The 14694-nt window shown below is 42.2% G+C and overlaps 1 protein-coding gene across 1 annotated transcript; it reads right to left on the bottom strand.

Annotated features, from left to right (window-relative positions):
* Positions 1–5781: 5781 nt before the first annotated feature.
* On the bottom strand, positions 5782–9230 carry LOC112934455 (testis-expressed protein 13D-like). The gene is made up of 2 exons (XM_026017908.2): positions 7517–9230; positions 5782–6956 (listed from the first exon to the last, which is right to left on the bottom strand). Exon 1 carries the CDS (start codon positions 8994–8996, stop codon positions 7527–7529), a length of 1470 nt encoding a protein of 489 aa, XP_025873693.2. The 5' UTR covers positions 8997–9230; the 3' UTR covers positions 5782–6956; positions 7517–7526.
* Between the last annotated feature and the right edge of the window lie 5464 nt (positions 9231–14694).

Raw genomic sequence — 14694 nt, 5'->3', positions numbered from 1 at the left:
ATTATTTCGGATTTACCCAGATATTCCAGGATGATCTCCTTATTTCAAGGTCAGATGATTAGCAACCTTAATTCCATCCACAACTATGACTCCTTTTTGCCATGTAAAATAACATAATTCACATGTTTCAGGGATTAGGACATGGACTTCTTTAGAGAACCATTATTCTGCCTACCACATTTATCAATAACCAGGTAAGTGAGCTTAGAAGTGGATTCTTCCATATAAAGTTTAGAGACTAAAGTCTCTAAACCCCGGCTGGTACTTGGATTGCAACCTTGTAAGTGACCACAAAGCAGAAGACCCAGCTAAACCATATCCGGGTTCCTGACCCGCAGAAGCTGTGAGATAATAAATGTACGTTACTTTAAACTGATAAATTCTGGATAATCTGTTACCCAGCAATAGGTAACCAATACACTACTTAAAACTAAATTATTGCTTTTATTTGCACATTTCCCCTAGATTTTATTTTGACAGCCATTTAATTAAAAATAAATGGAAATTGTGGAAATTACAGGTTACATTTAACTTACTCTAACCAATAGCTAAAATGATCAATTATGAAAATCTCCAATTTGCTACACTCACACAGTAATTCTTTGGATCAACAATACAAATCACTCTTCTTTTAGCTACAGACTGATCCTCAGAATAGGATTACAGTTTAGGAAGATGATCAATCAGTAGAAAAGGTGTGGTGGCCCAGTTATACCACAATGCTTGTAATTATAAGGAAATTGTGATGCATTCAACAGAAACTTTAGCTGCCGGAATCAAATTAATGTGTTTGTACTTACAGTTTTTTATTCTTCAGAAATTAAGGATGGCTTCCCTTTTTTGTAAAACAAGGAACGCCAAGAGATGAAATTACTATAAAAACTAAGAAGCTGACTTATCTTTTAAACCTTTTGGTATAGTCAATGGGTGATATCTATACTAACTGATTTGTAACTGATCCACTTAATTAAACCATAGATAATGATTGTAGCTAATTGCCCCAGGCAAAATAGAACTCAAGACTTTGTTTCCTTAGCTTTATGTTTCCATCAGCCCAATAAGCACTTTTTAAAAAAATCATTATGAATATTGGCAGAGGCTTTGTCTCTCACTAGAGAGATAGTTTAAATTATACATTTCCAAATACTTATATTTTATTTGGTAACTTTTCAGAGAGATTCCTTATTTAATGCCTATCAGTTGGGTTTCATTGTTTCTTCTAAGTAAGAGTGGAGGAGTAAACTGCACTGGGGAAGAAATTACACAACTGCTTTATAAACTGAAGGTGACACTGTTCTAAGTGTGTTTTCATATATGACTTCATTTAATACTTACAACATCCCCTATTCAGTACATGTTATTACTTCCATTTTGTAGGTGGCAAAATTGAGCCTCAGAAATAAGCAACTTGCTTAATATTACACAGCTAACAATCACCAGTGCTAGAATTCAAACCTAGTTTACATCCTATACTAGAAAAGAGTTCCAAAAGCTTAGTTTTAACTATTCTTAAATTTGAAGTCTATGTTAAAAAAAAGTACATTTAAGAGTCTTATGAGTTGAAATGTATCTCTTAAAAATTCAGATGATGAAATCCCAAACTCCAGAACCTCAGAATGTGACTTTACTTGGAAATAGGATCATTGCAGATGAAATTAGTTGCGGTGAAGTCATTAGGATGGGCCCTAATCTGACTGATGTCCTTATAAAGAAGGAAAATACAGACACAGAGACAGAGACACATACATCAAGGAAAGACCATTTGAAGAGGCACTGGTAGAAGGTAGCCATCTCTAAGCTGAGGAGAGAAGCCTGGGGCAGATGTTTCTCTCAGGGCCCTCACAATTCAACTTTGCTAACACCTTGATTTTGTACTTTTGGCCTCCAGAACTGCAAGAAAGTAAGCTGCTTTTTGAAGACCACAAAAAAGCAAGATTGAAATTTGAGATGTCAGAAAACTCTGCCTCCTTCTAAAAGTTCAGGAAAACCAATTTCATTTAAAAATAAGTAACAGAAAATGATAGGATGAAAATTCCAAACAAAGTTATTATACAGGAAAAAGAGAATAAGAAGTAGAATGACGTCTCCCCTGTCAGTATGGGTTTGTCCTGGAAGGGAGCTTTGGTTGCAGTTTTGAGAGCTCATAATGCCTAGGTAATTCAACCCCTTCAATCTTACCACATATCACTTGTACTCATTCTAGTTCCACTTGTTTTTCTCAAATTAGTCCACTGTGTTATCTAATTAGTACTTTGTATTTTAATTTGTCGAGTACTTAGGGTTTTCCTATTTTCTGATCTGTCAGATGATCCATTGTTTCTTTATGCTCATGCCCACACAGATTGCTCGGGTCTTATAGATGTGAATTGCCCCCAACCTCTTATATTTAGAGTTCATGGAAATATGTTATTACTTACTTTTTGGTAGGTGTTGTCCATGGATTAATTAATTAATTACTGCATTGCATGCACAATTCACTTACTCCTTATGGCCTCCGTGGCTCAGCCTCTGCACAGCCTCAAGGCCTGAGTGCAGACCCTGATGCCTAGCCTAGTGCCCATGGGGTGAAGCACCACTGGCAGAGAAAGGCGTGAAGGAGAAGTGATGTTTGCTTGATAAGTGGCCTGAGCCAGACTCCTTATGGACAAGTCTGGGATAACAAGGATCCATTATCTGGGGGTGATACCCAGCTATTTCTCTATCCAGGACTCCTCTGCCAGCCCCCATAGACCTCCTGAGATCCTGGGAGATTGCCTTCCTCTGGGAAGAGTGATGGCGGAAATAGCATTACAGGCCTGATGCTGCCATCCTCTGAGCCACCCTTAACCCTTAGTCTATCCTAGCCCATCCTCTCCTCATCCTAGCCCTCCATCTGGACTCAAATTTACACCATTATACACACCTAAAGCTATAGAGCATATCTGGAGGGCTCCAATTGCCCTATTTGTCTTTATCTAGGTGGACCAGACTCCAGCAGATAGGAGTTTCTCCTAGTGTTCAAAAGAGGTGAGCAACTCCTGATGGAGGGGCTTAGGTGAAGGGAGCCATCACTAGATGCTGGCAGTTGAACTAGGGCAGAGAGAGCAATGCCTTGAGACTGTACTTTGTGGTGAGAAGCTGGAGGTACAGGCAGCAGTGGTCTCCTGGGACAAATTCTTTAACCTTTGCTATTGCCAAGAGGAACAACTGGCCCCAAGGATGTACAATGAGACAGTGTGTTTGGGTTGTTTCAGCCTTAGACCTTGGCAGATGTCAGATTGGCCTCAGGGTTTTGCACCAGAGGCCCAAGTTGCTGCCCAGGGGCCTTCAGCCTCCAGGAAGACAATAGACTTGCCACCAACCAGTCCTTGTGCAGTTTACTCCTCCACTCTGGTCTCAGGCAGTTCTGACCCACACAGCCTTTAGTCTATAATCTGGTCCCTGACACCTGACCATGGGCCCCTGGGGTGAAGTACCACTGCACTGTGACTCTGAGTGGGTTGGGGTAAGGCACTGACAAGGATTGGGGTTTTATAGGTGGTGTGATGGGGCCTTCACCTGGCAACCACCAAGGTGTGAAAGGGAAAAAAATTAATGAATGTATTAATTAAAAATAAGCCTATGGGTACAAAGTTTCAGTTATGCAAGATGAAAAAGCTCTAGGGACCTGCTGTACAACATTGTTCTTATAGATAGTAATGTAGTAAAATTTCAGTTAAAATTTTAAGAGGGTAAGATCTCATTCTGTCTTTTTAACCACCATAAAAAATAAGGTCATAAAATATTCTGTACAATTCTATGTAAAGGATGTTTAAAAAACCTATCACACCTATCTCTGTGCACATACATGGAATTAAATACATAAAAATGTACAAGTGGTACTTCTCTCCAGTGGTGGGATTATGGTTAAATGTTTTTTTTTTCTTTTTCTGCATTTTCTGATTTTTCTAAAGTGATATCAAGCTACATTTATGATCAGAGACATACTCAGAAAATGCTTTCTTCTGATCTCCTTGGTTCTCTCTTGCATTTCTGAAATCAAAGAGGACTGGCCCCATCAGAAGACAAACCTCCTGTCCAGGATCAGACATCTTCAGTTGAAGCATGGTTTTATCCCCAAAATAATCATGTTTTATCACTTCCACCATCCTAGTCCCTTGGTCTTTACCTCATACAATTCTCTTATCCCTAAGGGATCTTGAGGAATGCTGAGCCCTTTGTTCCTGTCCTTTCTGTCCCCTGAGGCTGCTGCCTCCTCTTGCCTTATCACAGGAACTTTTTCCACATCCCACACCTGTCAATATGCTAGCTGCAGATGCTCCCACAGGAGCTGCTCTTATTAGAGCCACTTCTTCTGATTCTGCTTTTGCTAGTGGAAGTGGAAGGGGATAAATGATAGGTGGTATATTAATTGTGGAAATGGAAATGGGATTTTAAGGCACTGCTCCTGTGAAGGTCTAGTAGTGGATATGAAGTAAAGAAATGGGTGAGAATGTGGAGAAGAGGAAGATATTGCTATGATTCTCCACTTGCTCCACACAGATTTTTGCCTCTCCCACACTGAAGATCTCACAGAATCTGAAAGCCTTCTTCCCACATCCCCTACACTCTCCTGTTCAGAGAAATACCATATTACTCTTCCATCACTACCACCTTCATAAGTGCCTGTAAGGCTGCAGTACTAGGCCCATCCCTACCATCAATAAGAGTAGTAGCTGCTGCAAGGCCTGGTTCTTTTTCCTCTCTCTCCACCACCATTTGAATCCTTCCTATACTGTGCTCACACTAAATTTAGATCCAGCAGGAAAAATATCTGCACATGCTCATCTTTCCAAATGCACAGGGGACATTAGGATCTATAGTATATCATAGTATCTCCTCTACTCCCCTTCCTTTTTTTAATAATAAATTTATTTTTATTGGTGTTCAATTTGCCAACTTACAGAATAACACCCAGTGCTCATCCCATCAAGTGCCCCCCTCAGTGCCCATCACCCATTCACCCCCAACCCCCGCCCTCCTCCCCTTCCACCACCCCTAGTTCGTTTCCCAGAGTTAGGAGTCTTTATGTTCTGTCATGTGTTTGTTCCCCATAACAGCTCTCTTCTATTCCTGCATTCCTATCTCAGGTAATCACGGCCCTCTCTGTTAGTCATCTCCGAAAGAAGAAAGATTTCCAATATGACAGGATCATTTTTGTTGTCCACTCCCTCATCTCACTATCCCAAAAAGGTGTCCAGATCTTTGTTCCCCACTTATACCAAAGGAAATTGATGCTGCCAGCCTATTTTTGATTTTCTATAATCCTTATCATCTTGACCAAATTTTTCTAAGGGAGCAAAGAATGACTTAGAGAACAGAGAGAATGGAGAGAGATCACTGTTTATTATATCTAAGCCCTCTTTACTCCCTGCCAGGACCCCAGGGAGAAGGTAGTGCTCCAGAAGTGGAATGGCTGCTTGGTGCATGTAGGGAAATGGACCCTAGGCATTAGGACTTCCAACATTAGCAGATACCTCCAAACCTCACTGACCCTGGAGAAGCAAACAGGCCCACCTTCGATGTACCATCTGGACTTGGTCAGTAAGGGTAGCAAGGATAATCACACAATGTATTGAAGGTCCCATAAAAACCCCTTACCCCTCTCATTCTTAGGTAATTTTCATTATGACAGAGACCCTCTCATAATGAATGAGATTGAGCTTTCCTTTGCCTCAGTGGGATAGGAGGAATATACATATTTAAGCTGCCACTTCTGACCAACCTGCCCCAAGATACACATTACACAGAAGACACAGCAGACCAGTGCACACTCTTTATTACTAATTAGGATCAGAAAAACCCTGGCAGAGGTTGAGCTTGGTGATCTGGACAGATCTCATGGGGGAAACTACAACATTTTTGTTCAGACTAAGGTTCCCACACCTTCCCACGCCCTCGGCTCCACCTTGGCTCTCTCCTTACTTATAGCAGCTGCCTTAGAAGAGCAGAGAGCCTTGAAGAGAATACACCAAGTGGAGGAGAAAGGTACCAGGTGCATTCTCCAGAATGCTTGTCCCAGTCCAGTATTATTTTTAATTCAATCCAAGAGAAGTATGATGTCTGCCCTTGGACTCGATCTTGTTCTTCATCCACTTTTGACTGGAAATGGGCTTAGGATGGAGGTAGTCAAGACTGAGGTTTAAGTGTGTGGCCAATACTCCCTCAAGCACTATATTTAAGTCACTCAGTAGTCTTTCAGGCAACCAGAAAAATAGTTTTCCCTCTCAAAGGAAGAAATAAGACTTTCAGAAAAGTCCTGCCTGCACTTTGTGATGCCACTTTCCCAATCTTTGCCACTGCTAATTTGTTTCACCTAGGAGCAATGAGATGAGCAGTCTGGTAAATCTTCTCATGAAAGTCTCTGATATTGCTCCCAGAACTGCAAAAATATCTAACTTGTTTCAATTGGGTTTACCCAAAGGCCATGCTATACACAAGGCAAAGAAATTACCTCTGATCTCAAATTATGCTCTCTCCTATCATATAAGCAAACTCACCAAAAAGTTATGATGTGTGCACTAAATATTAACATATGGTTCTAGCTCCCAACATACATTAGATAATCAATAACTATTTGTTTAATGAATTAAATGTGATCCATCAAATTTGCTATTATCTATAGAATTTAACACTGCAACACCCTCTCAACTCTTTCAAATTACTCCCTTGTCTCAACAGAGAAATTAAATTCTATCAAAATCATTTTGCCTTCCTTCCCCCCTTATGAGTGCCAAAGCATCTCTTCTTCCCCGACTTCCTCTCACTCTTCTCAGCTCCAGCCAATGAGGGTCTTCATGAGGTTTGGGTGAGCCAGAATCAAGGTGTGATTTCTTTAGACTCTTGGGAGATCTTCTAATGGGATGGATTCAACTTCTTCAGCAACAAACAACTTCTGTGGGGCTCAGAGACACAAAAACAGGCTCTCACCTATAAAACTTAAAAACAAGAAGCAAACATGAACGCTGTGGTAGTTTACAAAGGAATAGTAACATTTTCAAGGAAAAACAGTGCTCCTAAAATTCAATATGGTTATAACTTGAAAAACACATGGCTGTTCGTAGCCAATGACATAATATTTTCAGAAAAAGAAGGTTAATAAGAAAACAGAAAGGACTGAAAAAAGGAAAAGGCTTCATGACTTTAGCCTCTCCAAGGTGTCAACTAATCAGCATCAGCTATCCAGAATCTACCACCTGCAAACTTAACTGCAATTAGGAGAAATCCCCTGTTTAAAATGTGTGATACTCAAAAAGTAATCTATCCTTGTTAAAATAAATGTATAAAATAAAAACATAGGTACATATATGCTTGTGTGTATGTAATCAGAATGATGAAAAGTGATTAATTTGGGTAATGGGATGATGGACAATTTTATTTAATTTTCTATATCATAATCTTGATTTTCAAATTTTCTGTGAAGTATATGAGTTACTTTTTCATGACAGGAAGTCTTAGGAAATTGGTTTTTCTTTGGAATGTTTCCATTTTTACTTACCTTCTTAAAATCAGTGGGTCTGTCCTGGGTCCAGGCCTCTACTCTCACCAGCCACACAGACTTTCTTGCATTTATAGCAGGCCTTGCGCCACGAAAAATTAATGGCTTTACACCATGGGCAGTCCCAATTCTTTGGACTGCATGCTGAGGCAGGCTTCCCCTGGTGTTGGGAATCCGAGGCTTTTTTCCCTTTTGGTTGCTTGGCCTTCTGCCCCTGAGACTGCTGTTTCTTGGGGCTTTTTCTGGCACCACTGCTCCTGCTGCTTCTCAGTGGGGATGTCCCCCGGGGCCTCTCTGGATCTTCTTGGCTGTGGTTCTTGCTGTTCTCCAGGGAGTACTTCTCCTGGCGCGTCCCTGGACGTTCCTTCCGGCTGGAATTTCTGTCTCTCAGGGGTGCTGTCCCCTGAGGTCTCTCCAGATTTTCTTTCTGGCTGTGGTTCCCGATGTCCTCCAGGGAAGCCATTCCCTGGAGACACACAGGACCTTCCTCTTGGCTGTGGCTTCCGCTGCCCCCCAGGGGAAGTCCCCCCTGGGGGATCTCAGAACATTCTTCCTGGTCATAGCACCTCTGGTCACAGAGTGGGGCCATCTGCTTCTGGGCCCTCACTGCAGCGCGTGGACCAAGTGGGTAGACCCCCAGAGGAGGCATCTGAGGCGAGCCTACCGGTGCTGCTGGTGCTGCTGCCGCTGCTGCGTCTGCTTCCACGACTAGGGAGTGCGGTAGAGATGCCGAGTATGGGAATCCCATAGGGAATGATGCAGAGAATGGAAATGCATGTGACACCTGCACTGGCAGAGAGGATTGCATAACCTGGGCCCAGGAGCTCGGGGGTGCCTGCACACGAAGCACAGTTGCTGGAGCTGCTTCTGGAGCTGCCATCTGGCCCTCCGAAGGCTGCGCGGCCTGTGCTCCTGCAGCCATCATCTTGCACTGCTCATCCACATCCACTGGCCATGCTCTGGCGCCACGCTCTTTAGCTCGTGACTCAGACATGACTTCCTGAGGTGGCTTGTCAGCCAGGGCCGATTTCTCTGCCTGGATCAGCCGTCGGCGCAATACATTCCGCTCATTCGACACCTGCTGCAGAGCAGCCCTCGCGCATCGAAGCTGTGCAGCCACCTCCTTGCGCTCCCCTTGCATCCGCTGTAGCTCGGAGGCCAAGGCCCAGGCGGCGGTCTCTCGCTTTTCTATTTGTTCCTGCAGCCACTGGATCCGGCGCCCCTGCTGCTCCCGCTGCCTTGCGCCCACGCGCACGCTCAAGGCCAGCGCGCTCCAGGCACAGGCTCTCTGGTAGGTGCGCGGCACCTGCGGGTCGGCCAGGACACTTCGAAGCTGGTCCTCTACCTCGTTCCAGGGCCGTGAGCGGAAGGCCATGTAGAAATCTGGGCCACCGCCATTCATGAGGACTTCATTGTTGATGAACCTGACCACCTCAGCATGACGGAACCCACTGGCATGGTCCCCAAAGTCAACTGCCATGGCTGCTGCGGCCTAGTTAACCGCCGCCTCACAGACTATGCCGCTCCTGCTGACGCCAGTAAAGGTCCACCCTTCACCTCTCTACTCAGTCCTATCAAAGTCCTTTCCCAGTCCTGGCCTCCTCCTTCGTTTCTTTTCTCCTTCACGCCTTTGTTTTTCCTCAAAAAAGAAGAAGAAAAGAGAAGTGGATTCTCTCACCACACCAACCCCCAGTGCCTGAAGGGGGACTGTGGCGTGATACGTCAGATATAAGAGCTCTGAGCCACGTGCCACCGCAAGGTATGCTGGGACCCATCTCCCTGGGCCACGTGCCCCCTGGAGCCTGAACCGGGTGAATGGCTCCGCTGTGTAGTACAGTGAGCCCAGACAGTGACAGAGCACGTTAGATTCCTTGGGAATCATAATACTTGTCACTCATGCACAGAAGGGCTTGGATGGGACTTTCAAACACACACATACACACACACACACACACACACTCCCAGTCTAAAAGAAAGGGTCGATCAGAGAAGGTCAGAGAACTTCTGAGGGTGAGAGGGAGAGAGTCAAGGAGGAAGTTGGGGTTGCGGGACCCGGTTCAGGGAGATAAGTAAGGTGCAAGCCTGGGGTCTACCCAGAAAAGGAGCAGGATAGCATTGAGTGAAGGCTGTGGCTGCAGTACTGCTGTGGGGAAGGGAATGAAGCTGCACCTTGGGGCAGCAGGGGGAACTAGGTGAAGAAAAGCAGAATATGCCACCCCAAAATATGCCACTTTGGCACATTACTTTGAGTAAAAATTACTTAAGAAACAGCTGATATAAGCAGGACACTCTAATCCTCCTTTGTTCCCCTGAAAGGAGGAAATAAATCGCCCATGTGAAGTGTACCCTCTCTCTACCCAGAAAATAGAAGGCACCCTTACCACCAGAAATAGGGAATGAATTTAAGGTTGAGAAGGCTGCATAAAACACCTTATTACTTCTTCACTAATTTATAATCCCAAACTCAAACCTCTTTGCCTTGTCAATTCTTTACAATTTTTTTTTGTCTTGAGGTTATAAAAGCTGCCTGCTTTAGTCACTTTTTTTAGTCTCGTATTTATATAGAGTTCCTGTATGTATGAAATTAAATTTGTTTTTCTCCTGGAAATCTGTCTTATGTTAATTATTAGGCCAACCAAAGAACCTTGAAGGGAAGAAAGGAATAGTTCTTCACCTCTACAGTTTTGGCACCTGACGTTGGGCCCTCCACCACCTAGACATTGCTCACTCTGAAGCTGCTGCAGCTGTGAGATGCTGGGAGTCTGGCAAGAGCCCACAGAAGGTAAGAATTCTTACCTCATCAGTCTCCTGGATCTCTGCTCACAGAGTCTGGTGGAAGTGAGAGTGGTGAGAGTCCTTTTCTTTTTCTAAATTTAGTTTAACAGGAGAATATATTTGTGTGATCAAGTTCTTGGATATAGTGACTCTTGTAAATATTCATTATGAGTACTCTTGTTATCTATTAATCTATTTCCTCCCAGAGATGGTCATTGTTTTCTTTTGTCTCTGCCCCTTGTAGTTTTTGTCATAAGGAGGAAAACCACAGGGTAGGATGCTTCACAAAATGGTGAGTTCACAGTTCTAACCAGACTGGCATCTGTTTAGACAAACTTGGCTGTGGGTTCTTTATGTAAAAATCAGATGAGGTTTTCCTTTCATCTTGTTCTGTCCTGAGAGTATGGCATTGTGACCAGTAAGAATATTCTCTCTGGTCTCTGGCAGCCAGAAGGTACAAGTACTGGCTTGCATTTGGTAGCTTGCCAAATAGGCTGGGAATCCAACCTGTGAGGTCACAGGCAGCATTCTCTTTGTCCAAATGTGCCAGGTCTCAGGGGAGTTTGTCATAAGGTGTCCCAGTTCATAAGCGGCCTTTGTTGTCTAAACCACAGTTTTCTTGTTAGTGCTGGAAAAGTATAATTCTAGTTGCACCTGCTCAGTGGCACAAATTAGTGGATCTGCAACTGGAGGCATCTCACATCTCATGGGAAACTGGATACACCATTTTCACTACACCACTCACTACTGGTGACAACAAAACTTTTGCTTTCTTAGGCTGACTCTGGGAGTGAACCCTTTGGATCTTGTGAGGGCTGCATCTTTTGTACTCTCTTTTGGGATACCTCTTATGGTCATGGTTAAGCTATAAAATGTCTTATTGGTTTGAGTCTCTATTGAAATTAATAGATCATACTCATCAATGCCAGACAATAAATCCTTTGAATTAGAAAGACTTCTGTATTTGAAAAAAAATTAAAGAGCTCTCATCCTAAACAACTGCCTTATTGGTACCTATGGAAAGACCAAATTATAAAGTGGATGTAGAAGAGGATAATTACTAGCCTCAGGGATTCCCCTAATAAGATTAAAGAACAGAAATTAGACATAGAACAAAAGTTAAAGTCCACATCCAACATAAATTCCTCTTTTTAAAATACAGCTTGTCACTAAATTATATCCAGAAACAAATATTACATTGTATGTTAACAAACTGGAGTTTAAATAAAAACTTTAAAAATCAAATAATAAAATCTAGTCCTGTCTCCTTAGCTCCTAAGACTCCTCTACCTTTCCCAGAAAATCCCTTAAACATCAAGCTGCTTGTTTTAACCTCCCTTTCCCTACAAGATTTACAAAGAGCACTCTGGTCTGATCTCCAGGTGTAGGCTATACATGTTATTCCTGTAACGGAGGAAAGGAGAAAAGGAGGAAAGGAGGAAAAGGAGGAAAGCCAGGAAGTGAGTTTAGCAGAAACACAAAGATAGGTGGTGGGATTCACTTTGCCCTGTCCCTTACAACTGCTCCTGCTCTCCAGGGCTCTCAAATGGGGCTCATTTGTATTTCCCATGGGTGCAGTAGGACAAATCATATTTAAATAGGAAAGAACAGATTGGATTTCTGGTGACAGATTCAGTGGTCAGAAAGGTTTTCCTCTTTGGCAATAGACAGGGCCAAGAAAGAAAGGGAGGAAATAAGCTAAGAAGGTACAGTGAGAAAAAGGTATACAGGTCTGGTCATTTTCAGAAAGCTGCCTCCTTCAGCTGTCATCTGCTTCAATTATTATAAATCTTAATTTTCTGGTCATTACTTGGTGTACAGATCTAATCAGGGTTTGATGCTTTCTGTAGATGTGACATATGGATTCAAAGATCTGTTCTTGGGAGTTTGGCAGCACAAGGGTTGGTTAACAGTATCTGATAGAGGTCTTTTCATCAGGGTTGAAGAGAGTGTTTCTGGACATGTCTTTTCCAATGATGAAATTTCTGGGCTGCAAGGTGTGATGTTTGAGGTCTTTGTCTCCGGGGAGTGTTCTGTGGAAAGACTGTTCTACTAAAGTATGGTTATTTTCAACAGAAACAATTAGGCCTTTGCAATATTAAAATATATTATATCCCCTTTTACTAACTGGATCCAAAGAAGCAGGAGTCAAGTACATTGGCCATCCTGTGATTATCTCAAACAATGAGAGTTTATGAGGTCCAAAAGGAGTAGACCTGAAATTTAGAACCACTAATGGCAGTGCTTTTGGCCAGGATATTTGAAGGATCTCTACAGATTTTGCCTAAATGCTATGTTAGTGCATTCAATTAGCTCTAAGGATTGAAGACAGTAAGCAGAGTGGAAGTGTTGTAACACAGGCCAAACAGCACACACCTGTTAAAGTGAGTTCCCTGATCACAGAACAGACCTGTCAAAGTGGAGTTCAAGGGAGATTCTCCAAGTAGGGATGATCTTTTCTAGTAACATTTTCGCCACAAAAGTAGTCCAGTAAGAAAACATACAAACAATTAGCAAGACATATTTATATCCATGAGATGAGGAAAGCTAAGTAAAATACATCTGCCAAACCTCAAATGGTCCATTGGGAAATTTAAAGTGTCTAGGAGCAATTGCAGACAGCTTTTCCTGAATTATATTTCAGGCAGGTAGGGCAAGCAAAGTAGGCACTCTGTGACCTTATTAATATTTAGCCACCAGTATTGCCTCATAAAGGTTTTTGGTTTATCAGTAGACCAATGATTCATTGCATGTACAGTACTCAGTAATGGGAACTTTAGAGTCTCTGGCAGCACTGGATTATTATTTGGCCTAACCCCAGAATTTTCTTTTTTTATCGAACCCACATTTAGTAGATTTTCAATATTGTTTTTCCTTTTCTGGGGACAATTATTGGACATCTCCAGTCAATTTTTTCTATATTATTATTTGGGGGAACATCCCTTTGGCCCAAGACAAAGGTTTAGTTGTTCCTTCCTTTGAAGCAGCATTCTTTGCAGAAATAATCATCAAGGTGGTTTCCATTAGTTTCCAGAGAATCAAGTTTGGAATGTGCAGGGACCTTGACGCTGACCAAAGTGTCTGCAAGAGTATGACATCTAATAATTCCTGGATATAAAGGCCATTTTTAATTTTGTCCCAACTAGGAGTAGGGAAGCCTTGCTGTTTCCATAGCATTCCAAAGTCATGAGCTATTCCAACGTACCTACTATTAGTATAGATATTTACAGTTTTGCCCTTAGCTAAAATGCAGTTCTGATCAAGAGTGTACAATTCAGCCTATTAGGCCAGTTCAGCCAAGGGCAAAGGTGTTGCCTCAGTGATTTCAAAAGGAGTTGCAATAGTATACCTAGCATATTTGTCATTTTCATCTTTTAAATAAGAACCATCAGTAAACCATGGAGAGTTAATGTTATACAAAGCCGTTTCCTATAAGTCATCATGAGGAGTCAGGAGGTGATCTGTGAGAGTCATAGTCATGAGGAGTATTGACCATAGAGAAGTGAAGAAGGGTGACAGTGTTAATATTATTACACTGAAAAAAAAGAGTTTGGAATCCAATTTTGATGGTAGCCGGCTAGCCTAAGAAAACCTTGTAATTAGCATTTAGTTTTGGGAAGTTCAGGATGCCATGAAGCCTATTTGAAACTAAATGCAGCCCTTGTTCTGAAATCAGGTGCCACAAATATTGAACCTGAGTTTGAGTAAACTGCAGTTTCTCCTTGGAGATTCTATGTCCATTTAAGGCTAAAGGTTTTAACAGGTAGATACTGCCTTCCTGCAAAGAGGCCTGAGATAGGGAGTAGAGAAGCAAGTCAACTACATATTGTAATAAAGTAGAGCTTCCAGATAACTTTATATCATTTAAATCCACTTTTAAGATTTGGAAGAAGTAGGAAGGATTTTTTAGTAAAACCCTGGGGCATTACTGTCTAGGTACACTGCTTTCCTTCCCAAGTAAAGGAAAGAATTATTAACTAGCTTTGTCCACAGCAAAATCAGTCACTGAAAACTTTGATGGAGCAAATAAAAGATGTTGAAACATCATCTGATTTATCTGGTTGACTATTTTGGTTGCTATCAAATTCTAGAATAATTTTCTTCTTTCAGGAGAAAAATTCCAGCATGATATTTCTCTAAGGAATTTCAGCCTAATAAATGAACAGGGGTGGAGAAACTAAGAAGAAAAGTATGAGAGTCTCTTAGCGGGCCTAAATGAAAGGGAATAGGTTTAGAGATAGAACCAGTTTAGGTTTATTACAGATCCCCACTCTTTGAACTGTTTCAGTACTTTGAGGTAAGGGCTATTTAATAACAGCAGGGTCAAGCACCAAGAGTGTAGCTCTGGTGCTGATAAGAATTCTCTAAGCCATTTAAGAGGAAGGATTGGGGAAAGCCCTATA

This window comes from Vulpes vulpes, chromosome X (genome assembly GCF_048418805.1).
Source record: "Vulpes vulpes isolate BD-2025 chromosome X, VulVul3, whole genome shotgun sequence".
Lineage (NCBI taxonomy): Eukaryota > Metazoa > Chordata > Mammalia > Carnivora > Canidae > Vulpes > Vulpes vulpes.
This window is presented reverse-complemented; position numbering and strand designations above follow the sequence as displayed.